The 26854-nt window shown below is 41.0% G+C and overlaps 3 protein-coding genes across 3 annotated transcripts; 1 reads left to right on the top strand and 2 right to left on the bottom strand.

Moving 5' to 3' along the window:
- The first annotated feature begins 863 nt into the window (after window positions 1-863).
- On the top strand, window positions 864-5330 carry LOC108434667 (inositol 1,4,5-trisphosphate receptor-interacting protein). Its single transcript, XM_017709986.2, has 2 exons — window positions 864-971; window positions 1426-5330. The coding sequence occupies exon 2, from the start codon at window positions 1427-1429 to the stop codon at window positions 3713-3715; it is 2289 nt and encodes a 762-aa protein (XP_017565475.1). The 5' UTR covers window positions 864-971; window position 1426; the 3' UTR covers window positions 3716-5330.
- Window positions 4061-7149, bottom strand: zp3c (zona pellucida glycoprotein 3c). Its single transcript, XM_037543176.1, has 8 exons — window positions 6637-7149; window positions 6163-6275; window positions 5994-6091; window positions 5535-5703; window positions 5327-5453; window positions 5085-5173; window positions 4649-4722; window positions 4061-4299 (listed from the first exon to the last, which is right to left on the bottom strand). Exons 1-8 carry the CDS (start codon window positions 7084-7086, stop codon window positions 4220-4222), a joined length of 1200 nt encoding a protein of 399 aa, XP_037399073.1. The 5' UTR covers window positions 7087-7149; the 3' UTR covers window positions 4061-4219.
- An 8727-nt stretch (window positions 7150-15876) lies between these two features.
- On the bottom strand, window positions 15877-19228 carry LOC119264632 (zona pellucida sperm-binding protein 3-like). Its single transcript, XM_037543236.1, has 8 exons — window positions 18707-19228; window positions 17996-18108; window positions 17827-17924; window positions 17368-17536; window positions 17160-17286; window positions 16918-17006; window positions 16482-16555; window positions 15877-16132 (listed from the first exon to the last, which is right to left on the bottom strand). Exons 1-8 carry the CDS (start codon window positions 19154-19156, stop codon window positions 16053-16055), a joined length of 1200 nt encoding a protein of 399 aa, XP_037399133.1. The 5' UTR covers window positions 19157-19228; the 3' UTR covers window positions 15877-16052.
- Between the last annotated feature and the right edge of the window lie 7626 nt (window positions 19229-26854).

Genomic DNA, 26854 nt, shown 5'->3' with positions numbered 1-26854 from the left:
AAAAAGCAATTGTGATTTACTTACAAAGCTTTGAGCAGGTGTAGAGAAGCGTTATTGTTCAAAAGAAAATTTGCTGAGGTTCCGTAATACTACAGCCAGCCTTAGTACACAAGCTGAGGTTTTGACGCAGTTTCCAAGGTTTGATAAAAGAAAACCACGTTGTGTTGTTCAGCTCCACCCTCTACACACACACCTGCTGCCCTGTACTGTAATCACTGACTAGTCCACAAGACTCGATTAAACAGAAATAGCATCAATGGTATGCATCTGATGCACGTCATAAGGTAATCATTACACTCAGTTACACTTTATCACATAAATTATACCCTTATGTTTTTTTTTGTCACTTTATGACTTGTAGAAAAGGTCTCTCATATTTACATAGCTGACATAATGCTCAGGCAGTGTCCAGAATTGGCCTCACCCTATTCAAATTATTCCTGACCAACCAAGGCCCATGTCATGGTGTGAAAAACTGATGGGCCTGTTGCTACAACATGAATACAATGCAGTCTCACAACAAATAGCAGTAATAATAACAATAGTAGTTAAAAAGTAAGATGTGACCATAAAGAATGATTTAAAATAAATTTTTATTATAACCATTTTAAAAGTATCTTCCTAATCGTTTTCCAAAAATAACGTTGAATAATGTACATTTCTTTCAGTGTAACCACATCAGCACATTTGCCTATAGTGATCGATTTAGGCCTTTGCTCTACAGCGCAGTTTTATTGTGCCCTTGAGCTTGTTCTCTTGAGGCAGTGTTAGGTAGTTTCAGATAGAGGAGAAAAAGTCACACACAGGCAGGGCTTTCAGGAAGTGTGCTGTCAAAGTCTGTCTAAATCTGACAGGCAACATCCTCTATAGGAAGAAACAGAACGGTTCAGAGCACTGAAGAAACAGTCGACTTTCAAACATTGATGCTGGGATATTCCTTTACCTTTGGCTGTAATCACAAAAGTATACAGGTAGGTGGATTAAAAAGTAAATATGTTTACAAATAAAATGAGAACCAGCATTTTATTAAAATTATTAAAATGAATAAAGTATGAGAGAAAAGGAAGCCACCTATTCGTTTAAACCAGGAAGTTGAGCAGTGTGCTACTATGTGCATCAATAGACTTGACAGCAAGGTTCAGATGTTAAATTAGCTTTAAAGATATTAGACAAAATGCACCTTGAACATGTTCATATTCTATTGCTTAAGCAATCTACAAGCAACATATCTGCCTCATTTATTATGGAGTTTGGAACAATGAGAAGAAAAGTGTCAAATGTTTTTTTTTCCATTTCTTTTTTAAAATTCTACATAAAATTGTTACACACTACCACCAAATTATATCACCAAACTATTTGGTGCATTTTAAGTAGTTTTAAGTGGTGATGTAGTACATTTAACAGAAGTGTCTTATTTTGTGACAGGATGGAGGAGATGTTTCTGCGAGTATGTGTGTTGCTGGTCAGTCTGGTGTGCCTGAAGGACTATACTGTCTTTGAAGAGCAGGATCATAGCGTTATGGACATGAAAGTGGGGGGTCATTTGCTGCAGAAGGTGGGGGCAAAGCTGGAGCAGGAAGTGCACTCTGTTGCCGTTGAGCCATCACAAGTGTCACAAAGTCATCACAGGTTGACAAAGGGGGAGAGCGAGGAGTCTGATGTTCAACAAATCCTGCCAAATGGCAATATAGAAAGTCCACATGAACACCAAATGCCATCAAGAGAAGGCCAGAATATTTTGCACCAGAAGCTGTTGACAGAAGACAATCAGGATGAAGTACTAACGGACAAAACAGTTGGCAAAGTGTTGGAACTGTCCCCAAATGTAGACCATGCAGACCTTCTGCCAGACAAGTTCCTCTCTCCAAAAGATGGGATACAATCAGACATTGTACCTTCTGGCCAGAATGAAACCAAGCCAAAGGGAAATGAAAAAGTGAGTCAGGAGGATGGGGAATCAGTGCACAAGAGGGAAGATCCCCACTCTGTTAATGACATGGAGGCATCAAGTGGAGAGTCTTCTCATGTGGATCAGACAGGGCCTGCTGACAAACAAGTATCATCTGAAGAGGTCAAGGAAATTCCTCAGGAGGAACACAAGTCATTTTTTCAACAGACAGTAGGTAGATGGTTTCAGGCTTCACAAGAAGTGCATACATCTCTTGAAAATGAATCTTTAGAGGAGAGTAAACATCTACAAATGCAGGTTATGCGTAAGAGAGAGGAGATTACCCAAATAGATGAGAGTATGTCTAAGGTTGATCAAGGAGACTCTCAGACTGCTGAAGGGATACCACATGCAGACCAAAAACCCTCCAACCCAAGTCAAGTGCAGACCAAAGCTTTACAAGGAGAACACTTTAAGTCAGAGAACTCCTACACTTGGTATTTGTGGAAGGTCCTCTCGCTGATGTCAGTGATCCGTCTTCTTAGGAAATTAATTGCCAGAAATTCAAGAACCTCAGGAAGAACGAATCCCATCTTGATAGGCGAGAAACTCTCTGGAACTATTAACATATCAACTAAACTATCTATTTCTGACCACAAAGTTTTGAGTCGCTTTTATGAAGAGTGTGTCCAAATTCCTCCCAACACACGTGAGCAGGTGTGCGATTTTGTGGAGGGTTTTGTGGATGAGCTTCTTGAAGCTGTGAGGGATACTAGCAAAGTAAATGACATGCAAATTGGGGACTTTGTCGGTATCGGAAGCTTATATGAGCTTTGGGCTACAGGTAAGACAGTGGTGTGTGATTTATATGTTCCCATCACTGCACCAAAGTCATACAGCTTTGACTTTGAACTTGACATGCCAGGCTGTGGCAGAATCAAATTGGTGAAAGTTGAAAACACCTCAAATGGTTGCCCATGCAATGATGGAGTGACAGATGATATGCTGTGTCTAATTCATCCACATAAAGACACAAACTGTGTAGTCATTGATGCTGTTGATGGTCCACTGTGCCAAGAAAATACACCCTATCTTGCCAAAACACAAGTAATCAAATGGTTCAGGAAGACCATTAGCAAAGCATGGGGAGAAAACTGTCATAAATATGAGTTTGAGCTTGCATTTCAGAACAAGGCTGCTCCAGGGGCTTTGAAGGTACGACTTAGGTCAGGACAGGTACTTCTGTTCAACATCACTCCTGTGATCCAAGTCAAAGGCTCAGACATGTATTTAATCTCATATCTTCTCAACCAATACAGCTTCTCAGATACCCACTGGCCAATTTCCCTCACTAGCTATGAGAATGCCCTTCTTAAGCACTTCACCAAAAGCCTTCCAAATGATTCCTGTCATATTCAGTGTCTTCAGATCCTCTCTTTCCTGCACAAACAGCAAATCCGACTAACAGGAAAATGTTGGCTTACAAGTTACCACCTGAAGATTACATTACTACATCTGCTCTTAGCCACTGATCCTCTGGAATGGGAGAGTGAGCAGTTAGACGGCAGATTAACAGATATGCTAATATATCTTGATCAGAGGCTTGAAGCATGCAACTTCTATCACAGTTTAGTTGGAAACCCTCTTGTTCCAAGCATCATTGGACTTCCCAAAGAAGTTCAGTTAGCCAAGCCCCCTAACATTTTTCAACCACTGGTTTCAGATAGACCCTTGTACTTGAAAACTGTTCAACATTTACAAGAGCTGGTGAAAAATGCTCCTGTGCTTATCCATGAGTATGTTTTGGTTAAATGCTTAGAGTCCTAGATGAATTTTAAATCACCTGCTTTTATTCATTCTTGTTTATGAAAGCCAGATCCACGCTGATTATAAAGATTACTGCTTGCAATATTGGACTTTGTACATTCAATTTTAAATGGGGCAAATGTGGCCTCCAAAAGTATCTTATGCTATGCTTAAAATGTGTGTTCTGTTCATTGTGTTGGGAAACAAAACCAAGCCCATTTTTAGTAAATGCCACCATCCCAAGGCTGATTTTCTTTGTGGCAGAAGTACCCTTTCAAAATGCATATCCCACCCCAGAAGCCAGTGTACATGACCAGAAGAACCTGGTAGAATCATACCCAACATATCCAACAGTTAAGCTGAAGCTCAGCTTCTGAATTGTTCTTTTATTTGTACAAGAGACCATTTTTCCTGTATTAGTCAATGTACAGTAAAAACTCAACTTGCAGCAATGACTGCAATTTACTAATTTTCTCAGACCATACAGCTTAAACATCCATATTCTCCTCTGGAACAATAAGTTGATTAGGACAGTCCATCTCCCAAGGATTGCCGATCAAGGCAGTCCAGCTCCCAAGTACTGCTGGTAACGGGGGTAATGGGCACTGTAACAGAAGTTCAGTTAGCTTAAATTAAAACACATGACCAAGCCAAAGCAAACTTAGCATCTCTGTTGCATTAAAAACATCTATTGTGCAAAAATGTTAAGCTAGGGGTCAGTCTTAAATAAGAGGTCACTGTGGCTGCAAGTTCTCATTCCAGTAAAGCAGTACAGCACTCAATTGTATCCAATTAAATCGGACTCTCTTTGATCAGTTGAAGTGGCACACGCCTGCATGGTTGGAATGAAGACTGATCATGTGCAGGTTTGCAGCCAAGACTTGACCCCTGTATTGGGCAAGTCACTATAGAAGTGCAAAATTGAGTCATTAAATTAATGCGATAGTGACCAACCTGAGGGGTCTGGAGCAGGGCAGGAAGTGTCGCAGCATGCACAAACAGAGTCCTCTCCATACAGCTCAGACCATCTTGGACATAGTAATGAGTGACCAATTTATAACAAGCATAATGGCACCAAAAAGTTTGCACTTTTGGCATTTCCACCAGGCAGTGTGGCACCATACCGTTACAAGTCTGATCATTGGTAAACTGCTGTACCCAAGTACCCATGTTGAATTTGGTTAACCTTTGTCACCCCAACCAAGTGTGCAAGCAAGAACCTACAGGGTTGAACTAGCAATGGTGCAAACCATTAATGGGTCAAACAGTCCCAACCCCTTATTCCTAGAACTACTCATATCAACAGGCTATGAATAATTTTAGTAGCATTTGTAATGGGGCTGTACTTTGCTGCCTGGTGAAAAATTGCATTCGTTTCAATTTATCTTACCGTTTAGTATCCATATTGTACCAACATGATTTTAAGCTTGGTGTGGGTTTTTCTGGTCCCAAGGCCATCTCACAATGAATAGCCATAACCTGGATAAGTCAGATCAGCAAGACAACTATTCACATGGGGTTTTCTGTAGTTATTTTCAGGCTGTAAAGTAATACACCATGTATACCAATGCTGTAGCTTGTAACACTAAAGCATTGCACATTTACTGAAATAAAGTGTCTTACTATATTTACCTTATTTTCTGCTGGCTCGGATATCATGTCCTTGAACACAAAGGCTCCCACAGAGAACCTTAAAGTATTCTTCTCATCAGAGGCATAGAACTTTGTCTGAGCACTCTTCTTACTTTCAATCATACATCTGCAAAAGAGGATGTTCTTTAACAATGCTTTACATCTACAAAAGATCACAAAACAAGAGCTGGTATTAGCAGCTTTTTACCCGTAGTTGTTCAGCACAGTATGTTTGGGAGTGGAACCAATGGCTGAAGAGATATAGCAGTTGTTCAGATACGGCCTCTGTCCTTCTGGACTCCAAGGAGCTTTGGCCTCAAAGTATACAGGCTGACCAATAACATAGCTACTTCCAGAGGCAAGAGGCTTCCAAAGTTCTGTACAGAAAATTGTGAGCATAAATGTTAAATACCTCTTACATGTTAATGTTATTAACCCTTCAACTTCAAAAGGGTTCCTCATTCCGATTAGTAAGCGTCGGTCTACATGCAACTGTGCTACCTGTCACACACCTCAAACAAGGGTTCAACCAAGCAATATTTGCATAACTAACGTCCACCACTTTAGCACTGCTTGGGATATTATATATATCCTCTAAACCAAGCGCTAGGGCTCACTGCACTGGAAAGGAGCCTTTCAAATCACTTTGTGCATGGAAGCCACTTACCATCTACAGGTGTGATGGAGAACCCAGTGTCTAGCCTCCAAAAGACGGTTCGCGGTACCATTTGAGGCATGTAGCCGAATTGATATGATCGGTAGTACCTGTAAAGCATAGATTCTTAGTCTGACTATATGGTTGCAAATTTGTGTGTGGCTGAGACAGAATCACTCACTTGTTGTAATGACACTCCAGTGACAGAGAAAACGGCAGCTCACGAACCACTAGCTCAGTAGACGCTGGCTCATAGCTGAGCGTGTTTGAGTAGATCACTTCGTTTTCATTTTCCTGTAAAGGAAGAAAAGCTCAAATAGTCTTGAAGGAACTGCAGCCCTGCACATAAAGAGCTAGCTCAAAAATTGTACCATGGGTAGAATCTAAAACAAATTTTGCAGTTATACCCTGGATGAACACCTAACAGTACCCAGCTTTGATTTTTGTGGATACACAAATTTTCATACTTTTACTTGCAATCAAATCTGAATCATTATGTTAATTATTTCTATGCACCAGAATCTGAATTTGATATTATGAAGTGATGAGCATCTGCAGAGTTGCAGAACCAAAAGTAACTTTAAAATTTCAAGCATGAACATGCCAATTAGTGAAGATGTACTTGGTTACACCTCTGATGTAGTTATATACACACCTGTCGTGTTACATTGCAGCTATTGAGGTAATACAGAAAGTAGTAATGTTCATCTCTGGCTTGATTCACAGGACATGTTCCCAGTTTTAGATACTGCCAAGCATTTGGGTTGTTGAACAGACTCTTCAAAACCCTCACGTAAACACGGTCAAGGTGGCACAACATATCCACACGTCTTGAGGCAGAAGTTTCAGAAGGTACTGTAGGAGGGGATGTTGGTGACAGTAGAATAGATTTCAATAGATCAGGTACTGGTCTTTGATTCCTTTCAGGTCTGAAGAGATCCTCATTAACATCTGATGGCAGGATTCTCTGAGACTCTGGTAAATTCAAGCCCAGAGGTAGAACAGGACAGGAAGCTGGGCCTCTGCTCACTTCAAGCGGGTACAGGTCCACCATGCGAGTCAGGATCACAAGAGTCAAAGCAGCCTTCAGCAACATGTTGATCATCTTCAAACATCTACTATGAGCCTTTCCTAAGCACCACTATCTTAGGAAACGTAAGGAAACAAGTAGGTGAGGGTAGCACGGAGAGGTTTTAAAGTGGCTGGTGTGCTAAGCACCTGTTGTTAATTGACTCAACAAGCTGAACCAACCAGCTCATGATTGGCTGTTGGCAGCAGTTTTGGCACACTTTGTAGTTTAAGTGTGACCTCTGCTGGGCAAAGAGGAGTATTGTACAAACAGAAAACTGTCATGTCAGATCCCATCCATCCATCCATCCATTTTCAAAGCCGCTTCTCCGTCAGGGTCGCGGGATGTCAGATCGCAACAGAGTGAATTTTATATTCAAATAATTTTTCTCATTTAAGTAGAAAACATATGAGAAATCAAATGAAATTTGATTATCAAGGTAGGTGGCCTACACTCGGTTCCACATAATTAGGTACACTTTTAAGTTTTGCTGTTGTACCCCAGTTTTATAGTTTTATTCACGACTAAAATGGTCCCATAAAGAGAATAGCAGCAAACAATATTTCAGTCCTGTGCTGATGGACGATGGATGTACTAAACATTTCTAAAGAATTTTTGTTCCTGACACACAAACTAAATAAATAGCAGCAGTTTTTCTTCAATCATTATTTTATTAAAGTAGGGATACTTTTACTGTTTTATGAATGGCATATTTGAATGATTGATATATACTGTATGTATATAGAATTTATCCTTTATAGAATTATCCACTCAAAGGTTTTTAGAGAACCAAAAGTTGTTCTTTTATGACATCACTCCAAAAACTTTTTGCCACCTTTATTTTTAAGACTGTGGCAGAAGAGAAGAGCCTCAGCAAGTCTCATTTTAAGAGAGAAAGGGAGAGAGACAGAGAGAAATGAAACAGCAAGAGAAAGAAAGAGTGACAGAGGCTGAAAGAGACAGAGAGAGAGAGAGAGAGGTTTTCTTGCAGCACCTGTTAGATCTGTAGATCTAGCTGGTGTGCTTTTTTCAGTTGAATGTGAGGGAGTTGAGATCCCCCTGTCCCAACACACACTGCCCCCCAACCCTCCACCGGTTCTTTGTCTACCTAAAAGAAAATCCGCAGACATCAAGTCGAGACACATACAGACCTGTTTTGATGGATTTTCTCCAAGTCACATAAAGTTGGTCAAAAACCTGTAGGCTACAAAAGTGATGTTTTTCTTTATCGTTTGGGTTAGGGTTAATATGCACATTTCCACTTTCAACATTAGGATAATCTTTTGCCCTTCAAACCATCTCACAACAGAACAGAAGCACTCGAACACATATTCTTTCATTGGAATGTTGTTTTGGAGACCAGAGGCTAAAATTAATATTTCACCCTTTATTTTAGCTGTTTCTTTCTGTTGGCATTTCAGTGTAACTAGTTGGAACTTGTATCTTCCCACACTGATATTTTTCAAAAAAAAAAAAAAAAAAAGCAGAGTACATGATTAGCTTTGTAGAGTAAAATGCTTCTTTCTGTCTGCAGAGGCATCCCAGTAATACAGAATGAAGGGTACCAAAACAGTAAACAGGGTACCAAATAATAAAGTTTAGTAGTACAATGTCAGCATGAACTGTCTTTAGTGGGTGGCTGAAATCTTGACCCTTGAAACACATTGACACCCTCTGACATAAGCTTTTATATACATTCAGTTCCATTCAGCTCATTTGAAAGGTAGTATATCTTCCAGAAAGTCTACATCCAAAAACCTTAACCCTCCACTGGGGAACACAGACATTATTTGCAATATAACACACTTTCTTTCTTTCTTTACTCACTATATGGGCAAATGTGTTGGGACACCACTTCTGATTTTTGAGTTCAGGTGTTTGTCACACTCATTGCTAACAGGTGGATAAAATTAAGCACATAGCTTTGCAGTCTCAATAGACAAACATTGGCAGTAGAATGGGTTGTACTGATGATCTCAGTGACATAGCACTTTTGTAGGATGCCACCTTTGCAACACGTCAGTTTGTGAAATTTCTGTCCTGCTAGATCTGCTCATCAACTGCTATTATTGTGAAATGGAAGCAGCTAGGAGCAACAGCTTAGCCATGACGCAGTGGACCACATACAGAGTGGGGCCGCTGAGTGCTGAGGTGTACAGTGCCTATCCTCTCTTGAATTACTTGCTAACCAGTTCCAAACTGCCTCTGGAAGCAATAGCACCAAAAAGAACTGTGCTCTAGGAACTTCATGAAATGGGTTTCCATGGCTGAGCAGCTGCACACAAGCCAGAGATCAGAAGATCAGAACACAATACTGTGTAGAGTGACAAATCACGCCTCTCTATCTGGCAGTCTGATGGATGGATCTGTGTTTTGTAAATGCCTATACAGTATTACCTGCCTGACTGTATTGTGCCACCTGTAAAGTTTGGCAGAGGAGGGATAAGGCTGTGGGGTTGGACTGGACCCCTTAGTTCCACTGAAGATTAAAGCTTCAGCAAACCAAGACATTTTGGACAATTGTATGCTTCCAACTTTGTGGGAACAGTTAGGGGAAGATCCTTTTCTGTTTTCTGTTCCAGCATGACTGAGCCCCAGTAAACAGCACAAGGTCCATAAAGTCATAGTTGGGTGAGTTTGACGTTGAAGAACTTGGTTGGCCCACACAAAGGCCAGATCTCAACCCCATCACCTTTGGGATGAGCTAGAATGGAGATTGCGAGCCAGGCCCTCACACCCAACATCAGTGTCTGACCTCACAAAGGCTCTTATGCCTGTTTCACACTACACGACTTTTTCAGACGTCCGGTTTTTGTGCTGTTCACACTACATGACTGGTTGTGCTGTAATCGAGAGTCTTTCAGTTGTTGTGGCTTTCACACTACATGACTGATCGGCGACATGGGCTCATGAATTACACGACTTTCACCCTGGGGAATCGCCGACTCATCTGGCTGCTGTCCAAAAACACAAGAACACACGAAAACTAAACTCTCGTGAGAACTAGCAATACCACGTAGAAGGTTCTCAACTCTGTTGTGGTACAGGTCACTGGACACGTCAAAAAGGCACTGGTGCTCTTGCCAAAGCTCTATCAACTGTTCCTCCATTTCTTGTGTCCAAGTAGAGCGAGAACCTCTTGTAGCCATTCTATTATGATAAAAAATTGTGAAAACTTGAAGAAACTTAATGTACTTGGAACAGAGCTTGTAATAAGTCAGCTTGCTGATGACACGACTTTGCTGCTCAAGGATGAACATCAAATTTCTGTTGCCATTCAGAAAATTGAACACTTTTCCAAGGTGTCCGGACTACTCCTTAACATCCAAAAATGTGAACTACTATCAATCCATGAGCAGGCACAACACTTAATTTATAAAATACCTGTCAAAACTGTGGTAAAATACCTGGGTGTCTACATAACTAAAGATATGAAGGAACGTGAGCTACTTAATTAAAAAAAATATATAGGCGAATGTAAAAACAAACTAAGTGCTTGGTTGCAGAGAGATTTATCTATCTTTGGTCGGACCTATCTCACTAAAATGGAAAGCATATCCAGAGGTGTTCACCCTGCATCTGCAATAGCACTCAGCCCAGTCTTTGATAAATCTGGGAACCAGCTTAATTTCAACTTTATTTGGAAGAATCGAACTCACTATATTAAAAGAGCTATCACTGTTAAAGACTTCTCTGAAGGTGGATTAAAAGCAATAGACTTTGAATGTATGAATGCAACATTAAAACTGATTTGGCTGAAAAAAATTTGTTAAATCCCCTTCTAGTATCTGGCACATATTGCCTCGAAAGGTATTTAACAAGATGGGTCTATTCTACAATCACAATTTCACGCCACATAATACACCATTATGGAACAACAGATATATACTTCATAAAAGGAAATCTTTGTTTTATGGGAACTGGATGGACAAGAACATTTGGTGTTTAATGGACCTGCTAGATATGAATGGAAATGTACTACCTTACAATATCTTCTGTCATAAATATAACATAAAATGCAATCACAAAGAATTAAAATCTCTCACTAATGCCATACCCAAAACACTTCTTATGTTAGCAAAAAATATAGCCTTGTATTCAGTATCCCCACCTCATCTACCAACACTTCATATAAATGGAATTCATTTTCTTGATAAAAAATGCTCGAACAAATTCATGAGATCCATTCTAACAAACGATTTATATCCTGCTCACTCCATTAGAAATAACATTATGACTGTATTTAGTCAACAAGAAATACTCAAACTGAGAACTAAATTCCTTAAATACCCAGTTCCACCCAAAACAAAAGAAATCCACTACAAACTAATGAATAATATCTACCCTTCCAGTGAATTTATAAAACTAAGATTTGGCTTTGAAATGAAGGAATGTATATTTTGTAACCGTGATGTTGAAACAACCAAACACCTCATTTTTTCTTGCTCTCATACTCAGCTATTCTGGAAACAGTTCATGGACTGGTTAAACAACAAAACCAATACATTTACTAAAATACTATTGTTTTTGGTGTAATATTAGATAATCCAAAACTGGACCTGTTGGTTAATATATTGCTCATTTTGGCCAAAATTTTTATAAACATGTCTAAATTTATAAAAACCCCACCCATCTTTACATACTACTATAATGAAATTCAAAGGTATACACTTAAAAATACTAAAATTGATGAAATCCAAAATAGCTAAAGATCTACACAAACTACTGATAAATAACCCCACTAATAAAGTAACCTAATTTGTATATATTTTATTTTATTATTACTATGTATTTGTTGTCCTATATGTTTTTTTTTTGTATAGGCAATTTGATATTGAATGCTTGCTCTGGAAGATTGTTTCTACAGTTTATTTATGATTTATAAGTCAAAGTTCTAGTGCTGTAAAAGGTGCACATTGCTGTCTCATGACTTTATAATGGTAATGCCTTACAGTGTTGTACATTTGAAGTTTTCAATAAAAAAAGAAAAAAAAAACACCTCTTGTAGCCGTTATTCTGTTTGTGTACTCCGACTGGCGCGCAGAGAGATCTTCAACGGTGACGCGGTTCTCTCTCTACGCGTTCCCATTGGCTGTAGCTAGACGCTGCTGTTGACTCACAGTCGCCGACTGGGCTAGATATTAAACTTCTTCTTCTTTCGGCTGCTCCCTTTAGGGGTCGCCACAGCGGATCATCTTCCTCCATCTCACCCTATCCACTGCCTCCTCTAGTTTCACACCAACCATCTCCATGTTCACCTTCACTACATCCATAAACCTTCTCTGAGGTCTACCTCTTCTCCTTCTACCCGGCAGATCCATCTCCAACATTCTTTGACCAATATATCCACTATTCCTCCTCAACACATGTCCAAACCATTTCAACCTGGCCTGTCTGTCTTTAACTCCAAACTGCTCCACCTTCACTGTCCCTCTGATCTGCTCATTTCTAATCTTGTCCAGCCTTGTCACTCCCAACGAAAATCTCAGCATCTTCATCTCCGCCACCTCCAGCTCAGCCTCCTGTCTTTTAGACAGAGCCACAGTCTCCAAACCAACCGTCTCCACCCACTCAATCCTGCCTGCACCCTCTTCCTCACCTCTTTTCTACACTGTCCATTGCTCTGGATGGTTGACCCAAGATATTTGAAGTCATCCACCTTTACGACCTCTACTCCTTGCATCTTCACCTTTCCAACTGCCTCCCTCTCATTCACACACATGTATTCCGTCTTATCTCTACTGACCTTCATTCCTCTCCTCTCCAGTGCAAACCTCCACCTCTCCAGATTCTCTTCCACCTGCTCTCTACTCTCAACAGATTACAATGTCATCTGCCAACATCATGGTCCATGGAGCCTCCTGCCTGACCTCATCTGTCAACCTGTCCATCACCATTGCAAACAAGAAGGGGCTCAAAGCTGATCCCTGATGTAACCCTACCTTCACCTTGAAACCATTTGTCACTCCAACTGCACACCTCACCCCTGTCTCACTACCCTCATACATGTCCTGCACCACCCTAACATACTTTTCAGCTACACCTGACTTCCTCATACAGTACCACAGTTCCTCTCTTGGCACCCTGTCATATGCCTTCTCTAGATCCACAAAGACACAATGTAGCTCCTTCTGACCTTCTCTGTACTTCTCTATCAACACTCTCAACACAAAAATTGCATCTGTGGTACTCTTTCTGGGCATGAAACCAAACTGCTGCTCACTGATCTGGACCTCTCGCCTTAGCCTTGCTTCAACAACTCTTTCCCATACTTTCATGTTGTGGATCATCAACTTTATACCTCTGTAGTTACTGCAGCTCTGCACATCACCCATGTTCTTAAAAATGGGGACCAATACACTGCTTCTCCACTCATCAGGCATCCTCTCACTCTCCAGGATTTTGTTAAACAACCTGGTTATACCATACCTCCACAGGTATGTCATCTGGACCAACTGCCTTTCCATTCTTCATCCTTTTTAAAGCTGCCCTCACTTCCACCTTACCAATTCTCTGCACTTCCTGATCCAATATCTCTCCCCCCGTTGTCCTCCTCTCTCTCTCGTTTTCCTCATTCATTAGTTCTTCAAAGTACTCCTTCCATCTACTCAACACTCTCTGTTCGCTCACTAGTACATTTCCCTCTCTATCCTTTATCAGCCTAACCTGCTGTACATCTTTTCCAACTCTATCTCTTTTTTTAGCCAAGTGATACAAGTCCTTTACTCCTTCTTTACTGTCCAGCCTCTCATACAGCTCATCATAGGCCTGAGCCTTTGCCTTTGCCACCATTCTTTTCGCTATGCGACTAGCCTCACAGTACTCCTGCCTACTTCCTTCATCTCTCTGGTTATCCCACTTTTTCTTAGCTGCCTTCTTCTTCTGAATACTCTCCTGGACTTCCTCATTCCATCACCAACTTGCCTTGTCTTCTTTCCTCTGACCAGACGAAACACCCAACACATTCTTGCCAGTTTCTCTCACCACCTTAGCTGTATTTTCCCAGTCCTCAAGTAGCTCCTCACTGCCCCCAAGGGCCTGTTGCAATTTTTCCCTGAACTGCCTGCAACCTTCCTCCTCCTTCAGCTTCCACCATCTAATCTTTGGCTCTGTCTTCACTCTCTTCCTCTTCTTTGTTTCTAATGTAGTTCTACAGACAACCACCCTATGCTGCCTTGCTACACTTTCCCCTGGCACCACGTTACAATCTCCAATCTCCTTTAGGTGGCATCTCTTGCTAAGGATATAATCCACCTGTGTGCACCTCCCTCCACTCTTGTATGTCACCCTGTGTTCTTCCCTCTTCTAAAAATACGTGTTCACCACAGCCATTTCCATTCCCTTTGCAAAATCTACAACTATCTGACCTTCCGCATTTCTGTCTTTCACACCATACATACCCAGCACCTCTTCATCCCCTATGTTCCCTTCACCAACATGTCCATTGAAGTCTGCACCAATTACCAATCTCTCCTCTCTGGGGACACCATCTCCCACTTCATCCATCTTACTCCAAAATTCCTCTTTCTCCTCTGACAACCAACCTGTGGTACATATGAACTGACCACATTCAAAATCACACCATCAACCTCCAACTTCAGGCTCATGATCCTGTCCGACACACTCTTTACATCCAGAACACTTTTCACAAGCTGTTCCTTTAGGATTATCCCTACTCCATTTCTCTTCCTCTCTACACCATGATAGAACAGTTTGAATCCACCTCCAATGTTCCTGGCCTTGCTTCCTTTCCATCTGGTCTCCTGGACACACAGAATATCTACCTTCCTTCTCTCCATCATGTCTGCAAGCTCTCTGCCTTTACCAGTCATTGTCCCTATGTTCAGAGTCCCTACTCCAACCTCCAGTCTCCTGCCTTCTAACCCGCCTTCCTCCTCTCCTCTTTGATGGTCTTCGACCTACAGTAGCCCAATTTCCACCGCACCCTGCTGGTCAACAGCACCGGAGGCGGTCGTTGTTAACCCGGGCCCCAACCGATCCGGTATGGCAATCATATTTGTGATACGCATGATAGTTCTGGCACAAATTTTACGCCGGATGCACTTCCTGACGCAACCCTCACCATTTATCCGGGCTTGGGACCGGCGCCAGAAGTACACAAAGTACACTGCTAATGCCTGGATTGGGCTGGATATTAAACATGCTAGATATTTGCCAGGCGTCTGCGATTAGTCGGCGAGCGTCTTTCAGCCGTTCACACTACATGACTGAGGGAGCGCCAAGTGATCGCCGATTTGCCTCCGACCACAGGTTTCTGTCGGCGATCTACAAAAACAGTCGGCGACTGAAAAACCAGGCTAAAATCGTGTAGTGTAAACTAGGCATTTGTTAGCCAAGCCCACAAACATTTTTCAACCACTGGTTTCAACTAGACCCTTGTACTTGAAAACTGTTCAACATTTACAAGAGCTGGTGAAAAATGCTCCTGTGCTTATCCACGAGTATGCTTTAGTTAAATGCTTAGATACCTAGATGAACTTAAGTCACCTGCTTTTATTCATTCTTGTGTTTGTGAAAGCCAGATCCACCCTGATTATATTTAAAGATTACTGCTTGCAAAGTTGAACTTTGTACATTCAATTTTAAATGGGGCAAATGTGGCCTCCAAAAGTATCTTATGCTATGCTTAAAACGTGTGTTCTGTTCATTGTGTTGGGAAACAAAACCAAGCCCATTTTTAGTAAATGCCACCATCCCAAGGCTGATTTTCTTTGTGGCAGAAGTACCCTTTCAAAATGCATATCCCACCCCAGAAGCCAGTGTACATGACCAGAAGAACCTGGTAGAATCATACCCAACATATCCAACAGTTAAGCTGAAGCTCAGCTTCTGAATTGTTCTTTTATTTGTACAAGAGACCATTTTTCCTGTATTAGTCAATGTACAGTAAAAACTCAACTTGCAGCAATGACTGCAATTTACTAATTTTCTCAGACCATACAGCTTAAACATCCATATTCTCCTCTGGAACAATAAGTTGATTAGGACAGTCCATCTCCCAAGGATTGCCGATCAAGGCAGTCCAGCTCCCAAGTACTGCTGGTAACGGGGGTAATGGGCACTGTAACAGAAGTTCAGTTAGCTTAAATTAAAACACATGACCAAGCCAAAGCAAACTTAGCATCTCTGTTGCATTAAAAACATCTATTGTGCAAAAATGTTAAGCTAGGGGTCAGTCTTAAATAAGAGGTCACTGTGGCTGCAAGTTCTCATTCCAGTAAAGCAGTACAGCACTCAATTGTATCCAATTAAATCGGACTCTCTTTGATCAGTTGAAGTGGCACACGCCTGCATGGTTGGAATGAAGACTGATCATGTGCAGGTTTGCAGCCAAGACTTGACCCCTGTATTGGGCAAGTCACTATAGAAGTGCAAAATTGAGTCATTAAATTAATGCGATAGTGACCAACCTGAGGGGTCTGGAGCAGGGCAGGAAGTGTCGCAGCATGCACAAACAGAGTCCTCTCCATACAGCTCAGACCATCTTGGACATAGTAATGAGTGACCAATTTATAACAAGCATAATGGCACCAAAAAGTTTGCACTTTTGGCATTTCCACCAGGCAGTGTGGCACCATACCGTTACAAGTCTGATCATTGGTAAACTGCTGTACCCAAGTACCCATGTTGAATTTGGTTAACCTTTGTCACCCCAACCAAGTGTGCAAGCAAGAACCTACAGGGTTGAACTAGCAATGGTGCAAACCATTAATGGGTCAAACAGTCCCAACCCCTTATTCCTAGAACTACTCATATCAACAGGCTATGAATAATTTTAGTAGCATTTGTAATGGGGCTGTACTTTGCTGCCTGGTGAAAAATTGCATTCGTTTCAATTTATCTTACCGTTTAGTATCCATATTGTACCAACATGATTTTAAGCTTGGTGTGGGTTTTTCTGGTCCCAAGGCCATCTCACAATGAATAGCCATAACCTGGATAAGTCAGATCAGCAAGACAACTATTCACATGGGGTTTTCTGTAGTTATTTTCAGGCTGTAAAGTAATACACCATGTATACCAATGCTGTAGCTTGTAACACTAAAGCATTGCACATTTACTGAAATAAAGTGTCTTACTATATTTACCTTATTTTCTGCTGGCTCGGATATCATGTCCTTGAACACAAAGGCTCCCACAGAGAACCTTAAAGTATTCTTCTCATCAGAGGCATAGAACTTTGTCTGAGCACTCTTCTTACTTTCAATCATACATCTGCAAAAGAGGATGTTCTTTAACAATGCTTTACATCTACAAAAGATCACAAAACAAGAGCTGGTATTAGCAGCTTTTTACCCGTAGTTGTTCAGCACAGTATGTTTGGGAGTGGAACCAATGGCTGAAGAGATATAGCAGTTGTTCAGATACGGCCTCTGTCCTTCTGGACTCCAAGGAGCTTTGGCCTCAAAGTATACAGGCTGACCAATAACATAGCTACTTCCAGAGGCAAGAGGCTTCCAAAGTTCTGTACAGAAAATTGTGAGCATAAATGTTAAATACCTCTTACATGTTAATGTTATTAACCCTTCAACTTCAAAAGGGTTCCTCATTCCGATTAGTAAGCGTCGGTCTACATGCAACTGTGCTACCTGTCACACACCTCAAACAAGGGTTCAACCAAGCAATATTTGCATAACTAACGTCCACCACTTTAGCACTGCTTGGGATATTATATATATCCTCTAAACCAAGCGCTAGGGCTCACTGCACTGGAAAGGAGCCTTTCAAATCACTTTGTGCATGGAAGCCACTTACCATCTACAGGTGTGATGGAGAACCCAGTGTCTAGCCTCCAAAAGACGGTTCGCGGTACCATTTGAGGCATGTAGCCGAATTGATATGATCGGTAGTACCTGTAAAGCATAGATTCTTAGTCTGACTATATGGTTGCAAATTTGTGTGTGGCTGAGACAGAATCACTCACTTGTTGTAATGACACTCCAGTGACAGAGAAAACGGCAGCTCACGAACCACTAGCTCAGTAGACGCTGGCTCATAGCTGAGCGTGTTTGAGTAGATCACTTCGTTTTCATTTTCCTGTAAAGGAAGAAAAGCTCAAATAGTCTTGAAGGAACTGCAGCCCTGCACATAAAGAGCTAGCTCAAAAATTGTACCATGGGTAGAATCTAAAACAAATGTCTAAAACAATACTTAAAGTAGAGAATTCAGATTCAGCAGAGATCTGCTGCTTCACAATAAGGTACTTAAGGTTTAATCATGATGATTCCTATTATATATAATAATAATAATAATAATAATAATAATCTCTTCCCACTTGAACTATTTAACCCATTCACATCAATTAACTATTGAAAGGAATGTGAATAAATTATAGAACTTGTTCTAACTGGTGTGAAGTGACTAAATTTTGCAGCTACACCCTGGATGAACACCTAACAGTACCCATCTTTGATTTTTGTGGACACGCAAATTTTCATACTTTTACTTGCAATCAAATCTGAATGGTCTATCATTTTGTTAATTATTTCTATGCACCAGAATCTGAATTTGATATTATGAAGTGATGAGCATCTGCAGAGTTGCAGAACCAAAAGTAACTTTAAAATTTCAAGCATGAACATGCCAATTAGTGAAGATGTACTTGGTTACACCTCTGATGTAGTTATATACACACCTGTCGTGTTACATTGCAGCTATTGAGGTAATACAGAAAGTAGTAATGTTCATCTCTGGCTTGATTCACAGGACATGTTCCCAGTTTTAGATACTGCCAAGCATTTGGGTTGTTGAACAGACTCTTCAAAACCCTCACGTAAACACGGTCAAGGTGGCACAACATATCCACACGTCTTGAGGCAGAAGTTTCAGAAGGTACTGTAGGAGGGGATGTTGGTGACAGTAGAATAGATTTCAATAGATCAGGTACTGGTCTTTGATTCCTTTCAGGTCTGAAGAGATCCTCATTAACATCTGATGGCAGGATTCTCTGAGACTCTGGTAAATTCAAGCCCAGAGGTAGAACAGGACAGGAAGCTGGGCCTCTGCTCACTTCAAGCGGGTACAGGTCCACCATGCGAGTCAGGATCACAAGAGTCAAAGCAGCCTTCAGCAACATGTTGATCATCTTCAAACATCTACTATGAGCCTTTCCTAAGCACCACTGTCTTAGGAAACGTAAGGAAACAAGTAGGTGAGGGTAGCACGGAGAGGTTTTAAAGTGGCTGGTGTGCTAAGCACCTGTTGTTAATTGACTCAACAAGCTGAACCAACCAGCTCATGATTGGCTGTTGGCAGCAGTTTTGGCACACTTTGTAGTTTAAGTGTGACCTCTGCTGGGCAAAGAGGAGTATTGTACAAACAGAAAACTGTCATGTCAGATCCCATCCATCCATCCATCCATTTTCAAAGCCGCTTCTCCGTCAGGGTCGCGGGATGTCAGATCGCAACAGAGTGAATTTTATATTCAAATAATTTTTCTCATTTAAGTAGAAAACATATGAGAAATCAAATGAAATTTGATTATCAAGGTAGGTGGCCTACACTCGGTTCCACATAATTAGGTACACTTTTAAGTTTTGCTGTTGTACCCCAGTTTTATAGTTTTATTCACGACTAAAATGGTCCCATAAAGAGAATAGCAGCAAACAATATTTCAGTCCTGTGCTGATGGACGATGGATGTACTAAACATTTCTAAAGAATTTTTGTTCCTGACACACAAACTAAATAAATAGCAGCAGTTTTTCTTCAATCATTATTTTATTAAAGTAGGGATACTTTTACTGTTTTATGAATGGCATATTTGAATGATTGATATATACTGTATGTATATAGAATTTATCCTTTATAGAATTATCCACTCAAAGGTTTTTAGAGAACCAAAAGTTGTTCTTTTATGACATCACTCCAAAAACTTTTTGCCACCTTTATTTTTAAGACTGTGGCAGAAGAGAAGAGCCTCAGCAAGTCTCATTTTAAGAGAGAAAGGGAGAGAGACAGAGAGAAATGAAACAGCAAGAGAAAGAAAGAGTGACAGAGGCTGAAAGAGACAGAGAGAGAGAGAGAGAGGTTTTCTTGCAGCACCTGTTAGATCTGTAGATCTAGCTGGTGTGCTTTTTTCAGTTGAATGTGAGGGAGTTGAGATCCCCCTGTCCCAACACACACTGCCCCCCAACCCTCCACCGGTTCTTTGTCTACCTAAAAGAAAATCCGCAGACATCAAGTCGAGACACATACAGACCTGTTTTGATGGATTTTCTCCAAGTCACATAAAGTTGGTCAAAAACCTGTAGGCTACAAAAGTGATGTTTTTCTTTATCGTTTGGGTTAGGGTTAATATGCACATTTCCACTTTCAACATTAGGATAATCTTTTGCCCTTCAAACCATCTCACAACAGAACAGAAGCACTCGAACACATATTCTTTCATTGGAATGTTGTTTTGGAGACCAGAGGCTAAAATTAATATTTCACCCTTTATTTTAGCTGTTTCTTTCTGTTGGCATTTCAGTGTAACTAGTTGGAACTTGTATCTTCCCACACTGATATTTTTCAAAAAAAAAAAAAAAAAAAGCAGAGTACATGATTAGCTTTGTAGAGTAAAATGCTTCTTTCTGTCTGCAGAGGCATCCCAGTAATACAGAATGAAGGGTACCAAAACAGTAAACAGGGTACCAAATAATAAAGTTTAGTAGTACAATGTCAGCATGAACTGTCTTTAGTGGGTGGCTGAAATCTTGACCCTTGAAACACATTGACACCCTCTGACATAAGCTTTTATATACATTCAGTTCCATTCAGCTCATTTGAAAGGTAGTATATCTTCCAGAAAGTCTACATCCAAAAACCTTAACCCTCCACTGGGGAACACAGACATTATTTGCAATATAACACACTTTCTTTCTTTCTTTACTCACTATATGGGCAAATGTGTTGGGACACCACTTCTGATTTTTGAGTTCAGGTGTTTGTCACACTCATTGCTAACAGGTGGATAAAATTAAGCACATAGCTTTGCAGTCTCAATAGACAAACATTGGCAGTAGAATGGGTTGTACTGATGATCTCAGTGACATAGCACTTTCGTAGGATGCCACCTTTGCAACACGTCAGTTTGTGAAATTTCTGTCCTGCTAGATCTGCTCATCAACTGCTATTATTGTGAAATGGAAGCAGCTAGGAGCAACAGCTTAGCCATGACGCAGTGGACCACATACAGAGTGGGGCCGCTGAGTGCTGAGGTGTACAGTGCCTATCCTCTCTTGAATTACTTGCTAACCAGTTCCAAACTGCCTCTGGAAGCAATAGCACCAAAAAGAACTGTGCTCTAGGAACTTCATGAAATGGGTTTCCATGGCTGAGCAGCTGCACACAAGCCAGAGATCAGAAGATCAGAACACAATACTGTGTAGAGTGACAAATCACGCCTCTCTATCTGGCAGTCTGATGGATGGATCTGTGTTTTGTAAATGCCTATACAGTATTACCTGCCTGACTGTATTGTGCCACCTGTAAAGTTTGGCAGAGGAGGGATAAGGCTGTGGGGTTGGACTGGACCCCTTAGTTCCACTGAAGATTAAAGCTTCAGCAAACCAAGACATTTTGGACAATTGTATGCTTCCAACTTTGTGGGAACAGTTAGGGGAAGATCCTTTTCTGTTTTCTGTTCCAGCATGACTGAGCCCCAGTAAACAGCACAAGGTCCATAAAGTCATAGTTGGGTGAGTTTGACGTTGAAGAACTTGGTTGGCCCACACAAAGGCCAGATCTCAACCCCATCACCTTTGGGATGAGCTAGAATGGAGATTGCGAGCCAGGCCCTCACACCCAACATCAGTGTCTGACCTCACAAAGGCTCTTATGCCTGTTTCACACTACACGACTTTTTCAGACGTCCGGTTTTTGTGCTGTTCACACTACATGACTGGTTGTGCTGTAATCGAGAGTCTTTCAGTTGTTGTGGCTTTCACACTACATGACTGATCGGCGACATGGGCTCATGAATTACACGACTTTCACCCTGGGGAATCGCCGACTCATCTGGCTGCTGTCCAAAAACACAAGAACACACGAAAACTAAACTCTCGTGAGAACTAGCAATACCACGTAGAAGGTTCTCAACTCTGTTGTGGTACAGGTCACTGGACACGTCAAAAAGGCACTGGTGCTCTTGCCAAAGCTCTATCAACTGTTCCTCCATTTCTTGTGTCCAAGTAGAGCGAGACGCTCTTGTAGCCATTCTATTATGATAAAAAATTGTGAAAACTTGAAGAAACTTAATGTACTTGGAACAGAGCTTGTAATAAGTCAGCTTGCTGATGACACGACTTTGCTGCTCAAGGATGAACATCAAATTTCTGTTGCCATTCAGAAAATTGAACACTTTTCCAAGGTGTCCGGACTACTCCTTAACATCCAAAAATGTGAACTACTATCAATCCATGAGCAGGCACAACACTTAATTTATAAAATACCTGTCAAAACTGTGGTAAAATACCTGGGTGTCTACATAACTAAAGATATGAAGGAACGTGAGCTACTTAATTAAAAAAAATATATAGGCGAATGTAAAAACAAACTAAGTGCTTGGTTGCAGAGAGATTTATCTATCTTTGGTCGGACCTATCTCACTAAAATGGAAAGCATATCCAGAGGTGTTCACCCTGCATCTGCAATAGCACTCAGCCCAGTCTTTGATAAATCTGGGAACCAGCTTAATTTCAACTTTATTTGGAAGAATCGAACTCACTATATTAAAAGAGCTATCACTGTTAAAGACTTCTCTGAAGGTGGATTAAAAGCAATAGACTTTGAATGTATGAATGCAACATTAAAACTGATTTGGCTGAAAAAAATTTGTTAAATCCCCTTCTAGTATCTGGCACATATTGCCTCGAAAGGTATTTAACAAGATGGGTCTATTCTACAATCACAATTTCACGCCACATAATACACCATTATGGAACAACAGATATATACTTCATAAAAGGAAATCTTTGTTTTATGGGAACTGGATGGACAAGAACATTTGGTGTTTAATGGACCTGCTAGATATGAATGGAAATGTACTACCTTACAATATCTTCTGTCATAAATATAACATAAAATGCAATCACAAAGAATTAAAATCTCTCACTAATGCCATACCCAAAACACTTCTTATGTTAGCAAAAAATATAGCCTTGTATTCAGTATCCCCACCTCATCTACCAACACTTCATATAAATGGAATTCATTTTCTTGATAAAAAATGCTCGAACAAATTCATGAGATCCATTCTAACAAACGATTTATATCCTGCTCACTCCATTAGAAATAACATTATGACTGTATTTAGTCAACAAGAAATACTCAAACTGAGAACTAAATTCCTTAAATACCCAGTTCCACCCAAAACAAAAGAAATCCACTACAAACTAATGAATAATATCTACCCTTCCAGTGAATTTATAAAACTAAGATTTGGCTTTGAAATGAAGGAATGTATATTTTGTAACCGTGATGTTGAAACAACCAAACACCTCATTTTTTCTTGCTCTCATACTCAGCTATTCTGGAAACAGTTCATGGACTGGTTAAACAACAAAACCAATACATTTACTAAAATACTATTGTTTTTGGTGTAATATTAGATAATCCAAAACTGGACCTGTTGGTTAATATATTGCTCATTTTGGCCAAAATTTTTATAAACATGTCTAAATTTATAAAAACCCCACCCATCTTTACATACTACTATAATGAAATTCAAAGGTATACACTTAAAAATACTAAAATTGATGAAATCCAAAATAGCTAAAGATCTACACAAACTACTGATAAATAACCCCACTAATAAAGTAACCTAATTTGTATATATTTTATTTTATTATTACTATGTATTTGTTGTCCTATATGTTTTTTTTTTGTATAGGCAATTTGATATTGAATGCTTGCTCTGGAAGATTGTTTCTACAGTTTATTTATGATTTATAAGTCAAAGTTCTAGTGCTGTAAAAGGTGCACATTGCTGTCTCATGACTTTATAATGGTAATGCCTTACAGTGTTGTACATTTGAAGTTTTCAATAAAAAAAGAAAAAAAAAAACACCTCTTGTAGCCGTTATTCTGTTTGTGTACTCCGACTGGCGCGCAGAGAGATCTTCAACGGTGACGCGGTTCTCTCTCTACGCGTTCCCATTGGCTGTAGCTAGACGCTGCTGTTGACTCACAGTCGCCGACTGGGCTAGATATTAAACTTCTTCTTCTTTCGGCTGCTCCCTTTAGGGGTCGCCACAGCGGATCATCTTCCTCCATCTCACCCTATCCACTGCCTCCTCTAGTTTCACACCAACCATCTCCATGTTCACCTTCACTACATCCATAAACCTTCTCTGAGGTCTACCTCTTCTCCTTCTACCCGGCAGATCCATCTCCAACATTCTTTGACCAATATATCCACTATTCCTCCTCAACACGTCCAAACCATTTCAACCTGGCCTGTCTGTCTTTAACTCCAAACTGCTCCACCTTCACTGTCCCTCTGATCTGCTCATTTCTAATCTTGTCCAGCCTTGTCACTCCCAACGAAAATCTCAGCATCTTCATCTCCGCCACCTCCAGCTCAGCCTCCTGTCTTTTAGACAGAGCCATAGTCTCCAAACCAACCGTCTCCACCCACTCAATCCTGCCTGCACCCTCTTCCTCACCTCTTTTCTACACTGTCCATTGCTCTGGATGGTTGACCCAAGATATTTGAAGTCATCCACCTTTACGACCTCTACTCCTTGCATCTTCACCTTTCCAACTGCCTCCCTCTCATTCACACACATGTATTCCGTCTTATCTCTACTGACCTTCATTCCTCTCCTCTCCAGTGCAAACCTCCACCTCTCCAGATTCTCTTCCACCTGCTCTCTACTCTCAACAGATTACAATGTCATCTGCCAACATCATGGTCCATGGAGCCTCCTGCCTGACCTCATCTGTCAACCTGTCCATCACCATTGCAAACAAGAAGGGGCTCAAAGCTGATCCCTGATGTAACCCTACCTTCACCTTGAAACCATTTGTCACTCCAACTGCACACCTCACCCCTGTCTCACTACCCTCATACATGTCCTGCACCACCCTAACATACTTTTCAGCTACACCTGACTTCCTCATACAGTACCACAGTTCCTCTCTTGGCACCCTGTCATATGCCTTCTCTAGATCCACAAAGACACAATGTAGCTCCTTCTGACCTTCTCTGTACTTCTCTATCAACACTCTCAACACAAAAATTGCATCTGTGGTACTCTTTCTGGGCATGAAACCAAACTGCTGCTCACTGATCTGGACCTCTCGCCTTAGCCTTGCTTCAACAACTCTTTCCCATACTTTCATGTTGTGGATCATCAACTTTATACCTCTGTAGTTACTGCAGCTCTGCACATCACCCATGTTCTTAAAAATGGGGACCAATACACTGCTTCTCCACTCATCAGGCATCCTCTCACTCTCCAGGATTTTGTTAAACAACCTGGTTATACCATACCTCCACAGGTATGTCATCTGGACCAACTGCCTTTCCATTCTTCATCCTTTTTAAAGCTGCCCTCACTTCCACCTTACCAATTCTCTGCACTTCCTGATCCAATATCTCTCCCCCCGTTGTCCTCCTCTCTCTCTCGTTTTCCTCATTCATTAGTTCTTCAAAGTACTCCTTCCATCTACTCAACACTCTCTGTTCGCTCACTAGTACATTTCCCTCTCTATCCTTTATCAGCCTAACCTGCTGTACATCTTTTCCAACTCTATCTCTTTTTTTAGCCAAGTGATACAAGTCCTTTACTCCTTCTTTACTGTCCAGCCTCTCATACAGCTCATCATAGGCCTGAGCCTTTGCCTTTGCCACCATTCTTTTCGCTATGCGACTAGCCTCACAGTACTCCTGCCTACTTCCTTCATCTCTCTGGTTATCCCACTTTTTCTTAGCTGCCTTCTTCTTCTGAATACTCTCCTGGACTTCCTCATTCCATCACCAACTTGCCTTGTCTTCTTTCCTCTGACCAGACGAAACACCCAACACATTCTTGCCAGTTTCTCTCACCACCTTAGCTGTATTTTCCCAGTCCTCAAGTAGCTCCTCACTGCCCCCAAGGGCCTGTTGCAATTTTTCCCTGAACTGCCTGCAACCTTCCTCCTCCTTCAGCTTCCACCATCTAATCTTTGGCTCTGTCTTCACTCTCTTCCTCTTCTTTGTTTCTAATGTAGTTCTACAGACAACCACCCTATGCTGCCTTGCTACACTTTCCCCTGGCACCACGTTACAATCTCCAATCTCCTTTAGGTGGCATCTCTTGCTAAGGATATAATCCACCTGTGTGCACCTCCCTCCACTCTTGTATGTCACCCTGTGTTCTTCCCTCTTCTGAAAATACGTGTTCACCACAGCCATTTCCATTCCCTTTGCAAAATCTACAACTATCTGACCTTCCGCATTTCTGTCTTTCACACCATACATACCCAGCACCTCTTCATCCCCTATGTTCCCTTCACCAACATGTCCATTGAAGTCTGCACCAATTACCAATCTCTCCTCTCTGGGGACACCATCTCCCACTTCATCCATCTTACTCCAAAATTCCTCTTTCTCCTCTGACAACCAACCTGTGGTACATATGAACTGACCACATTCAAAATCACACCATCAACCTCCAACTTCAGGCTCATGATCCTGTCCGACACACTCTTTACATCCAGAACACTTTTCACAAGCTGTTCCTTTAGGATTATCCCTACTCCATTTCTCTTCCTCTCTACACCATGATAGAACAGTTTGAATCCACCTCCAATGTTCC

The sequence above is a fragment of the Pygocentrus nattereri genome, chromosome 12 (genome assembly GCF_015220715.1).
Source record: "Pygocentrus nattereri isolate fPygNat1 chromosome 12, fPygNat1.pri, whole genome shotgun sequence".
Classification (NCBI taxonomy): domain Eukaryota; kingdom Metazoa; phylum Chordata; class Actinopteri; order Characiformes; family Serrasalmidae; genus Pygocentrus; species Pygocentrus nattereri.
Note: the sequence above shows the minus strand (reverse complement) of the source record. Positions and strands in the feature narration are given on the sequence as shown.